At 37.9% G+C, this 12,730-nt stretch overlaps 2 protein-coding genes across 2 annotated transcripts in view; both read left to right on the top strand.

Annotated features, from left to right (window-relative positions):
- LOC138167878 (large ribosomal subunit protein uL2) overlaps positions 1-12,730 on the top strand; it is a 241,962-nt gene that overhangs the window by 147,503 nt on the left and 81,729 nt on the right. The window lies entirely within an intron of this gene.
- The window catches only part of LOC138167866 (zinc finger protein 850-like), a 62,731-nt gene that overhangs the window by 10,932 nt on the left and 39,069 nt on the right, over positions 1-12,730 (top strand). The window contains exons 2-3 of the mRNA XM_069096828.1: positions 1,240-2,805; positions 9,818-9,820. Coding sequence (XP_068952929.1) covers positions 1,296-2,805; positions 9,818-9,820 — 1,513 coding nt within the window. The 5' untranslated portion in view covers positions 1,240-1,295. The remainder of the gene's footprint in view (positions 1-1,239; positions 2,806-9,817; positions 9,821-12,730) is intronic.

Below are 12,730 nucleotides of genomic sequence, written 5' to 3' on the forward strand. Positions count from 1 at the left end.
GATTCTTACTCCCTATCACCTACTCTTCAATCTAGTGATACTGGCCTCCTGGCTTTTCCACAACTAACACACTATCTCTTTGCTCTGAGAATTTTCCCTGACTGCGCATGTCTGGAATGCTCTCCCTCCTCAACTCCCCCACTGACTTCCCTGGCTTTTCTGAAGTCCCAACTAAAATCCCATCTTTTATTTACTTGATTTTTATCATTTTATTATTTATTTTTATTATTTTATTAATTTATTATTATTATCTAATCCCTCTTAATTCTAGAGCCTTCCCTCTGTTAATTATTTCCTATTTATTTATATAGCTTTCTTTGTACATATTTGTTTTAATGTTGTCTTCCCTATTAAATTTATTAAATTGTAAGCTTTTTGAGGGTAGAAACTGTCTTTTGCTTTTTTTTTCTTCTTTTTGGTATCTCTATTGCTTAGCACAGTGGCTGGCACATAATAGGTGCTTAATAAATTTTATGTGTTTATTTAAATGAGAATATATGTTTAAAGTACTCAGTACAGTACCTGACACATAGTAGAAGCTATAAAAAAGCCTATTCCCTTTCCACTGCCTTCTCGTAGTGCCCTTTCTTGAAGACAAAGATGATCTTCATTACATCTGTTCCATATTATAATCCTAGTACCTAGTACACAACTTTGCTTGTATGTCTTTGAAATGTTTGATGAAGTCTGCTCGTATCAGAGCTCCCCATTTCTCCTCATCCCTCAGTCATACTTCCCATCTTTTTCCATTGGCTCTCCTTAGTGTGTAGACTCACTTTGTCTCTTATGCTCACCATTTCTCACTCCACTTTGGTTCCCTGCTTCACTCTTCTTTCCTCAGACTTGATCTAGTGGGGTGATAGTGGAAAGAAAGCTATACTTAGAGAAAGGTGAGACCTGGGTCAATCTCATCTCTAGCACTTACTTGTTGTATAACCTTAGGGCAAGTCATGTAACCTCACTGAGCCTCAGTTTCTTCATCTATAAAATAGGCATAATAATACATATAAGGATTGTTATGAGGAAAATGATCCAAAAATCTGAGTTGTATTATTGATTTCAATTGACATATAATTATCTACATACCTTATTTTATCATTTGAGTCTCACAACAGCCCCATCAATACTACATCATATTAGGAGGCATTTGTTTCATTTGGATTAGCCTATTCCTTTCCTATTTCCTTTCTTCTAGAATGAGGTATGAATAACAGTTGAGTTTTATATTTATTGTTTCAGATTGTGAAGACAGAACTGAAAAAAAATCACCTCGAAAACTGGACATTTTTTTAAAAATGGAATTATGGCACATGATGTCAGAAAGACTTGAAGAGGATATTTCCCTGAAATCTAGGTATGAAGAAACATTTGAATATCAAAGCATATTTGAGGGAGATCTAGAAAACCTCACAGGGGAAAAATTAAGGAAACCCTTTTCCCAGGAAAGAGAGGTCAGACCAGGGATACTGATTCATAAGAAAGCCTCCACAGAGGAGAGAGACCAGGAAGGAAGTGATTTTGATAGTAGCTTCAGTCAGAATTTAAACCCTCCTAGATACTTGAGAGTTCCTACAGAAGAGATACCTCATCTTTGTGATGTATGTGGCCAAAGCTTCAAAAAGAATTCAGACTTAATTAGCCATCAGAGAATCCATAATGAAGAAAAACCTTATATATCTAATGTATATGAGACAGTATTCAGGCAGAACTCTACACTTTTTGGATATCAGAGAATTCACAGTGGACTGAAACCCTTTCTGTGTAAGGAATGTGGAAAAACCTTTAGTCAGAGCTCTAACCTTATTGATCATCAGAGGACACACACTGGAGAAAAACCCTATAAATGTAACGAGTGTGGAAAAGCCTTCAGTTTGAGTTCCAATCTTATTAAGCATCAGAGAATTCATACTGGTGAAAAACCTTATGAATGCAATGAATGTGGGAAAGCCTTCAGTGAAAGTTCTAACCTTATTAAACACCAGAGAATTCACACTGTAGAAAAGCCCTATGAATGTAAAGAATGTGGGAAAGCTTTCAGTCAGAGCTCACATCTTATCAGACACCAGAGGATTCACACTGAAGAACTTCGGTATGAATGTAAGGAATGTTATAAATTCTTCTATGCACGCTCATCTTTTATTCAACATCAAAAAATTCATACTGGATGGAAGCCCTATGAGTGTAATGAATGTGGGAAAACCTTCAACCAGAACTCTAACCTCATTAAGCACCAGAGAATTCACACTGGTGAGAAACCATATGAATGTAATGAATGTGGGAAATCTTTTAGTGTCCATTCATCTTTTATTCGACATCTTAAAATTCACACTGGTGAAAAACCCTATGAATGTAATGAATGTGGAAAAACATTCAACCAAAACTCTAATCTTACTAAACATCAGAGAATTCATACTGGTGAAAAACCCTATGAGTGTAATGAATGTGGGAAAACCTTCAACCAGAATTCTAATCTTACTAAACATCAGAGAACTCACATTGCACAGAAACCCTATCATTGTACTGATTGTGGAAAAGCCTTCAGTATGTATTCATCATTTACTCGGCACCAGAGAATGCATAGGGAAGAAAATCATAATAAGCAAAATGAATATGAAAAACTCTTTGAGTGTAATGAATGTGGGAAAGCCTTCAGCCAAAGAGGAAAACTTGTAAGACATCAGAGATTTCATACTGATGAGAGGCCTTTTGAGTGTAATGAATGTGGAAAAGCCTTCAGTCTTGGTTCTAACTTCATTAAACACCAGAAAATTCACAATGGAGCAAAACTCTATGAATGTAATGAATGTGAGAAAAAACTATGATTATAATCTCAATGATTGCTTAAAACATTCATCATCATAAAATTCATTCTAGAGAACATGAATAGTACTGATTTACTATACCCATTCAACATTGGACTCTTAAATATAATGAAACTGGGAGAGCCTTTTAAGCTTTTAGTCAACACTCTAAACTTATTTGACTCCAAAGAAGCCATATTGGAGATAAACCCTGTAATAAAATTGCAAATCCATGATTTATTTTTGCCAGTTCAGCTCACAAGGATATTTTGTTGACTTCCTAGTGAGCTCCCCCTGTAATTTGTATTTTTAATGTGTGCCTTTTACCCAAATGAATGAAAAGTGGCTCAATGCTAGAATCTTTTTAAATTTAGATTTAGATCGTAAGATTTAGAGTTGAGGGACCCTTAGAGATCATATAGTTTAACCCCTTAATTTTACAGAACTGATGACTAAAGGATAGAGAAATTTAGTAGCCTTCCTCGGTTCACACAGGAAGCCAATAGTGGAGCCAGGATTCAAACCTAGGTCCTATGTATCCAAATTTCAAATTTTAAAATAACTTAAAAAATGTTTTTCAATTGATTATTATACTACATTACATTATATCTTTATTATAAAAAGCAAATGTGACTAAAGCAAGTAACCTTAGGCCCTTTTAAACACTGAATTTCAAGATATCTTATTATGATTTTCCAAAAGTTACATTTTAAAACACAAGAATAACTGAGTTTTATAAATCTTTAAGACTGGTTTTACATACATTATCTCATTTAACTCAACCAACAACCCAATGAGGTACAGACTAGGTATTGTTATTTTATAGGAGGAAACAGGCTCAGAGAGGATGTGGCTTATCCATAGTCTCATAGCAAGTATATGTCAGGTAGGATTCAAAACCAAGTCTTCTTGATGAAGTCCACTACTATACCACATTGTCTTCTTAATGTTAATTCTTAACATTCCTGTTTCTCAGTTATATCTTCTCTAATGAAGAGACTTTTTCATTTACTATGATAAAACAACCTTATTCTCCACATACATTTTGTTTTCAAAATCTTTTGCTCTGTTAGAAGACTCATATTTCCCTTAACTGAGGATGCTTGTATTTGACTTCACTTCTAGGGCCATTAGAGGCTGTTGGAAATATCTGGTATTGTGATATGTAGCTTCACTTAAGTCATAGAGTACAGAGTAATCTGGGGGGGGGGGGAGGGAAGGGGGGGAGAAAGCAAGTGAGAAAATAACACTTTCTCATTGGAGAATAAGGGACATGAAGAGGTAATTCCAAAAATGATTCCCTAAGCTCAAGTCAGAGTAGTTCTGAAAGAGCAGGGATAAGGGCTTTGATTTCACGTTGGATTGACTCCAGATCTACTGTTCTTACACCACCAGGATCTCTGAAGACTTGGGTTTGAGACCCAGCTCTGCTACTACCTAGTATACTTGGAGATACATGTATGAGAGGAAGGGTGGAATTTGGTATCTTCTTTCTCCTAGCTAGTTGATGTAAAGAGGATAAATAACAGAGCTGAGGAGGTATTCATGTAGCAGTGCAAAAAATTCATTGTCATCTTTTTGTTGAAAAAGGTCTGAATTGGAAGTGGAGTTTGTTATTGGCAAACCTTAGTGACACCCTTTGAACAGTTAAAGAATTCAAGGCAGGGATCAACCTTATAGAGTATGGCCCCTATACCTCTGTCAGAGGGCAAAAGGGAAAGGGTATCTTGGTAGTGGAGCTACTTGCCCAGACCTGTAGGAAACATCACATCCATCAGGAAGAGGAGTTCAGAGAGTTGAACATCCAAGGATGTAGACACTTAATATCTCATTACCTCTGTCATCTGCCCCTTTCTGTGCTTACATCAACTGATTGGAAGGGAGGACAGGGAGACAGACTCCCATCCCCTCACATATCTCACTAGCTATATGAACATAAACACCTCTCTGAGCCTGTTTCCTTATTTGTGAAATAGGGATAACAATGTTTTGCCAACCTTGCAAAGTTGCTGCAAGTAAATCATTAATCCTTAAAGCACTATACCAATGTGAAATACTATGATTATTAGTATTGTTACTAATAAATGACATGTGTGTTTGGTTTGTGTCTTCCCTCTTAGGGTGTCTAACTTTGTTATATTGCTCCCACCTGGTGGTAGTATACCCCAATTACAGTAGCAGTTTCCAGTACTACAACTATTAAGTGACTTCACACTATGTCTGAATTATCACATCTCTGGCTTTTTAAGTTTCATTTGGCTCAGGCTCTGACAGCTTCTATTTCAGCCCACAAGTACAATTGATTTTCCTTTTCTCTCCTTCCCAAGGGTTGATAACCTTTTTTTTGTGTCATAGACCCCTTCTTAGAATGTTTTTAAATGCATAAAATACATACCATTACAAAGAAAACCAATTATATTGAAATACCAGAATATTTTTAAAAACAAGTTCACAGATCCCCCTGCACCAAAGGAAAAAGTGTCAGAAAGAAAGGATATAGTTTTCCTGAATCTATAATCTGTAGTTTCCTGCTCTAAAATGTCTACTTCTGCAAGAGAGAAGATAGTCTAGTAGTCCTGGCTCTGCCACTAGCTAGGCAAGCTGTGTAACCTAAGGTACCATGTTTCCCCGATAATAAGACCTATCCCGAAAATAAGGCCTCCCCTTACTGTGTAAGATTTCTCTAAAATAAGCCCTCCCCCGAAAATAAGCCCTATTGAGATTGCTACTGTAGTGAAGGTGATCCCCTGCGCTACATGCTACATTACGGTACCCTCTGTATGCACCGTCCCCCCCACCCCCCTGTGAAACACACGCTGTGCTCAGAGCTGCATCCAATCAGAGCTGCAGCAGTGAGCGCGTCATCCTGTTCTTCCCCAGTGATTTGCTTATTGGATAAAGGTACATTTTTTTTGTTCACATTTACCTGTTTATTAAAATTGCTGTCAATGTTCATTAAAATAAGCCCTCCCCTGAAAATAAGCCCTCTGGTGTTTTTCTGTCCAAAAAAATTAATAAGACAGTGTCTTATTATCGGGGAAACACGGTAGTTCACTTCTTTCTAGATTTCAGGTTCCTTAGCTATGAAATTAGGGAGTTGGGTTCTATGATCACTAAGTTCCTTTATAGTTTCATTATCTTGTGAAAGACACAAAGCAGCAGAAAGTAACTACCACCACAGCTTGTCCTTCATTCAGAAGTAGGAATTTAAAAACATTTACCTCACACTACACCTGCCACCTGCTTTCCTTGCACATCACCCACCTTCTGTGTATGGGTCTTACCTTTCATTCAGAGCCCATGATTAATTTTCTCCCTCAAAATCTTCCCCAGTTGTCTCAGTCAGATGGAATCCCTCCTTCCTCTGAGCTTCTGTAGGGCCTATTGATGCTATTCATTTGGTACCTTGGATATATTGCCTGTTATTATTGTTATCTGTTTGCATACAGAGAGTTAAAAGTTTGCACTTGGACTGTTATACTCATGTTATCACTCAAGATTCTTTTTTTTTTTTAATTTTTGCTTTTTGGAGGGGGAAGTCAGGGCAATTGGGGTTAAGTGACTTGCCCAAGTAAGTGTTAAGTGTCTGAGGCTAGATTTGAACTCAGGTCCTCCTGACTCCAGGGCTGGTGCTTTATTCACCATACCACCTAGCCACCCCTCACTTAAGATTCTTATGGAAAAATGCACAAATATTGTCCTCTCAGACTGAGATTCATAGCTCTGCAGGAAGCTATTTCCCAACCCTGTCTTGAGTTTGACTCCCCAACATACCACCTTTCTCCTAGGGAGTCTCCTCAACTACTGACCTGAGTCTCATTTCACAGACTGTCCAGGTGAGCTCCAGAAGTTAGGGGAGTTTCTCATGCTGCTGAGTTATCCAGCTGACTATTGCAGAACCAGTAGAGAAGTGAAGAAAATAGTGTAAAGGGGGAAATGGCACATACCTTATAGAGACTTAACATCCAAGTAATCTTGCCTCTAATCACACCATACTTAGAATATAGTAGGCTTTGCTACGGCATTTATTGCTATTATTATTATTTATTATACATTATTACTATATGAACATAAGCACTCTTCCAACCATGATCTGAAGAATCCGTTTATTTTTTAGAGTTTTCTACCTTAAAATAATAGTCATTTTGGCCACCAGAATTCTAGATCAAGAAGTCGAACCACCCAACCCTGGAGGAATTATAAAATGGTTTCAGTATCCTAATTCAATGAAAAAACATTGATGGGGAATCTTGAAGTTAAATACAGCTTCAGTTGTTATCCTGATAAATTGGAATTTGGCTCTAAGAATCTAAGAAAACCAAATGTTTGAAATCATAGTAAATGTGAAACAGCTCCAGGTTTCACTACCCTGCCATTCATTTCAATGAACATTGACTAAAACACTTTCTATATGACTAGCAAAGAGCTTGATTGTCCCCCCAGGATCACAAGAATACAGAGAATAAGACCTCTGCTCCAGGTAGCACAGCAATAAAATGAATGAATGAGGCCTTCAGATTCTCAAAAGCTAATGACAGGTTTTTTTTTAGCATAGAAACCCCCACAGAAAAGCCAACAGTTTTATGTCCAGTATCTGATTACTTCAGGGATCTTTCTATTCAGAAAAAGGAAAGCAAAACAATCTCCTTAGGTCAATTTTGCAGAAAGCCACCAAGAGGAAATGACTCCCCCCAGGTATGCCAAAGTTGTTCCAAAGATGCTGTTCTTAATTATGTGATCCTCGGTAGTTACATCACTTTCCACATCTTGTAAAAATTGTAAGGTAGGAATGATAAAGAACTTTGTATAAGCACACTGATAGTCACTCAGATCTCTGTGATTAGTTATTGTGTTACACTTTAGAAAATGTGTCTACATATTCAATAAAATGTTTCATATATATTGTACTGATTAAACAGTGATCAAATAGGGTGTCTGATCTTTTAAAGCAAACTTGAACAGTAAGAAATTGGTTGTTTCCGTTCAATATTTAGGTTTTGGGGGGAGAGAGATAAGGTTAGGGTTAGTTATGGGTTAGTAAATAAGGCTACTATAAGCTTAACTTAGAAGGCAGATTTTAATATTCTCTTTAACATAACTATCTTAAGTACTAAGATGGTGTTGAGTTGTGTCAGTCATCTCTGAATATTTGTGACTCTATTTGGAGTTTACTTGACAAAGATACTGGAGTGGTTTGCCATTTTCTTCTCCAGCTCATTTTACAGATGAGGAAACTGAAGCAAACAGGGTGAAATGATTTGCCCAAGGGGCAGCTGGGGGGCACAGTGAATAGAGCACCAGCCCTGAAGGCAGGAGGACCTGAGTTCAAATCCGGCCTCAGACACTTAACACACTTACTAGCCATGTGACTTTGGGCAAGTCACTTAACTCCAATTGCCCTCCAAAAAAGCAAAAAAAAAAAAAAGAAAGAGAAATGACGTGCCCAAGGTTGCACAGACAGCAAGTATCTGAGGTCAAATTTGAATTCAGGAAGATAAGTCTTCCCGACTTGAGACTAAGCACTCTAGCCACTGTGTCATTTCTCAGTCCTAAAGTTTCAGATATACTGCTGACTAAAAAGGCATACACACATATTTAAAGGGCAAGATACATTAAATGCATTAAAACATTTTCTCAACTATATTCTTGTACTTGCACTAGGGACAAAAGAACATTTTTCATTTAAACAAAGCTTATCTAAAGTTCAGATTTTTACTGGTGGTTCATTGTATCTATTCATTTTTTAATTAACTGGTTATAAAATTGATTCCAACATATAATTCAAGCAGAGAGCCATATAAAATTCTTTATGACTCTTGCTGTTAGTCTATGAAAAGGAAATGAAAGATGGATTAATGAAAGTCAAGACACTGCTTTAAGTCCTTACTCTCAGAATACTATCTCCTCAGTTCTATACTTCTTTATTGTATAAATAATACCCAAAGTCTTTTCTAGTTTCTTCATGAAGAAGTATTGCTCTATAATTTGTGAATTTTGCTGCCACAAACCTAACTTTCTTAAATAATATGGCCTTTATTTCTAAATGCCTTTTTACACTAGATAGAATTACATTCTTCCCTTGCAGATGTGCATCAGACAGTGCACTGGAAAGGTATCGCCTCATGATGAAATCTTTGATGGCAGAGTGTAGAAATAAGTTCAAAGTTAATACCTAGTTCAGTTGCCACATTAACAAGGAGTCTTATGAAGTAAAATGGCAACTTCTTCATTACTTTTATGCACAACAAATCCACATCAAAACTGGTGCAAGCAACATGGAAAAGTTTTTTTCTGTCTTGGGAAAAACTACACTGATGTCATATAGCCTGACATGGGAAGATGTTGCTCTCAGAACATTGCAGTGAAATGCATGGAGGAAATATAGTACCCATATGGATGATGTTGTAGATTCTTTAACTGTAAGTGCAAATCACTTCCTCTTATAACATTATTTCTACGGGAACACTGGAAACTGGTTAGATTCTTTCAGGTTAAAGCAACATTTCCAGAATCAGTTTCCTGGAAGTTCAAGGACTTGCCTGTATGACCTGTCATCAACTGGTTTGTGACCATTAAAGGAAAGAGTCATTCTACATCCCAAGTTAAAATCCTCATTGCAGGGATCTTTATGCCATTAAATACCACACCCAAGCAGCAGACATATTCTTCCTTTCTCCCTTCACCTCCATGCCTCTGTTGATCCTTTATCACAGCTCCAGACCAGATCAACTTATTTCATAGAAATCTTGGATCAGATTTCTTTGCAAAGGTATGATTGGACATTCTCATAATCTGACAACAAAGCAATTAAATCACACTGCTTACTGACTACCTCATTTGTTTTATTTCCCACTGAAAAATTCCAGTGTACTCAATGGAATCTGAGATCCCTCTGACCACATCTCACCCTTTATTCATCACACAGGATATGTGATTGTAATCTTATCTAATAATATTCCAAATACTTCCTTACATCTATCAGGTTTTTAAAAAATAGACCCTCTTGGGGCAGCTAGGTGGTTCAGTGAGTAGAGCACTGGCCCTGGAGTCAGAAGGCTGAGTTCGGATCCGGCCTCAGACACTTAACACAAAAAAACTAGCCGTGTGACCTTGGGCAAGTTACTTAACCCCAATTGCCCTCCAAAAAGCAAAAATAAATAAACCCTCAAGTTCCCTTATACTCCATCTGTCATTTTCTTTCTTTTCCTTTCCCTTTTCCAGTCCACCTTAATCACAAATAATTTGTAGAATGTTACTATATTCCCTACCAAGGAAGAACTGGGACATAGATACTTCATTTCCCATCCCTATGCCTTTGCACTGGCTATCACCTTGCCTGGGATCTTCTTCATTTCTGCCACTTAATTTCTTCAACTTCTTTCACGGTTAAACTCAATCACATTTTCTGCAGGGAGTTTTGTCCCATTCCCCATTCCCTCAGCTGTTTGTGCCTTCCTTCTTAGATTACCTTCCATCTACTATGTATATATCCTTTATGTATATACTACATAAAAGATTTCTTACTCCAGTGTTAATAAATGTTGACTAATAAGTCTTCACAGTTTCCCATGATTTGCCAAATGTATTATCAGTCTTTATATCCTTAGATCTAAGCCAATTTTTGCCCAGGCCTACTTCAGTCATATCAACTCTTCAGCCAATTTAACTCTTTGATCACTGTAACAATGCTACACCTTGTATTTAATAAGTTATGATGTAGTGGATATATATTTGGCCTCAGAGGAAGAACAGTATTCAAATTCTGCCTATAACACATACTAGTTGTGTGATCCTGGAGAAGTAAATCATTTAACCTCTCTGACTGAAGCTCTTAAGACTATAAATTACAGAAAAGTTATTTGTCACATTGGTTGAGGGAACTTCACATTAATGAAATCACAAGGCTGGGGGGAGGGGGCAGGAGAAGCCAAAATTTTTTATTCGGCTCTGGTCTTTTCATCAGGAATACTTGAAAGTTCTCTATCTCACTAAATATACCTTTATTTATCATTGGCTAGAACTGTCCCTTTGGGTCTGAGTGGGAGATATCTCACTTCCCTAAGTGGTCATTTATTAGCTAGGATTTATGGCCTTTAAGGGTCCGATGGAGGAAACCAATTTGTATGTGCCACAATCAGAAGGAAGATCTACCCACTCTGGAAAACTGAGATGACTGAATTCTCTTTCCAGCTGAGACACTGCTGCTTAGTTACTAGGTCCACAGATTTCAGCAGTATGGTGTAACAGATGAAGCAGTAGACTGGTATGAAGAAATCTGGGGTTCAGAACTCAGCTGTGTGATCCTGCGCACATTATCTAACCTCTTGGCTCCAGTTTTCTCATCTGGAAAATGTGGAGGTTGATTGGACCTCCAACTAATATGTATCTCCTGGAGTTACTAAATAGGGGGTGGGTGATATGATCAGATCTGTCCTTTAGGAAAAGCACTTTGGAATGCTGAGTGGACAATAGGCTAAATTAGGGTGAGACTTTAGGCAGGGAGATCGACTAGAAGGCTTGCAGTAATCCCTGCAATAAGGTAGTAACTGACTACCAGAACTAGAATAGCAATTGTATATCAAAGGAGAAAAGAGGGCATATTCAAGAAATGTCACAAAGGTAGAATAGACAGTACTTGGCAACAGATTGGTCATAGGATGAGTGATCGAGTTAAGATTGACACTTAGATTGTGAGCTTGGGTGACTTGTAAAATGACAGTGCCCTTATCCTAATATAGGAAGTTGGGAATTGAGGGTTAGGGTGAGGAGGTGTAATATATAATAAGTTCTGTTTTGGACATGTAGAACTGATAATATATCCAGTTCAAGATGGCCAGTAGGCAATAGGTGATCAAAATGGAGCTCAGGAGAGGTGTTGAGTTGGATACACAGATCTGGGAATCATATGCATAGAGATGATAACTGAATTCACAGAAACTGATGATATTACTAGTTAAGATAATATAGAGGGAGAAGCGAAGAGAGCCCAGGACAGACTCTTGAAGGATGCTCATGGTTAATAGGAGTGACCTAGATTAAGATCGAGAAATTTAGGAGTGATCAGACAGGTAGGAAGGATGCCAGAAGACAGGAATGTTATGAAAAACTAGAGAAGAGAGACCACTGAGGAGATCAAATGTCAAAGGTTGCAGAGAGGTCAAGAAGGATGAGGAATGAGAAAAGGCCATTAGATTTGGCAACGAAGAGATCATTTTTTACTTCAATTGAAAAATGAGGTTGGACAGGCAGAACCAACTTAGCAGAGTATAGGCAACAACCCAGCTAAACTCTTCCAACATTTCCCTCTAAACAACTTTAAAAATAACTCCTCAAATCAAATTTTAGAGGGGCAGAGCCATTAAAAGATCAGAGTGAGATATTCTTGCAGTCTAAGACAACTTAGAAGATTGCAGGAGAGGTCTGTGACACCAGGGTGGGAACCAGCCCAAAGCTGAGCAGCAGCATCAGTGGTGGGCTGTGGTGGCAGAAGCCTCATACACAGTTCTAAGTCTCAGTTCCAGGGCAAAGAGTGCATTTGTGGGTCGATCACAAGGAAACAGGGTCATGATTGAAGTTCCAAGGCAGAGAGGAGCACTAGAGCTTGTGGCTACAGAACAAAGGACTGTCACATTTCCAGGGTCAAGAGAAGCACTAGCTCTTGTGGCTGTAGAGGAGCAGGGGCCCTTCCTGGTTAAAAGACTAGAGGGAAGATCAAGAGCAGTGACCACACTTCTCCCCAGATGACACCACCTTAGAAGGACCAAAAACTTGTAGACCACCAGAAGTAGCTCTAAAAACAGCAACACAAAAAAGCCTGAATCTTGGGACAGTGCCTCCCCACCCCCAGGTGATCAGAGCTCAACTGTAACATAAAGTTCAAAGTCAAGAAATAGGCTAAAAAAATGAACAGAGAGCAAAGAACTTGACAA

This window comes from Petaurus breviceps, unplaced genomic scaffold, assembly GCF_028583685.1.
Source record: "Petaurus breviceps papuanus isolate PSGF00001 unplaced genomic scaffold, PetGlider_PUasm1.0 318, whole genome shotgun sequence".
Taxonomy (NCBI): domain Eukaryota; kingdom Metazoa; phylum Chordata; class Mammalia; order Diprotodontia; family Petauridae; genus Petaurus; species Petaurus breviceps.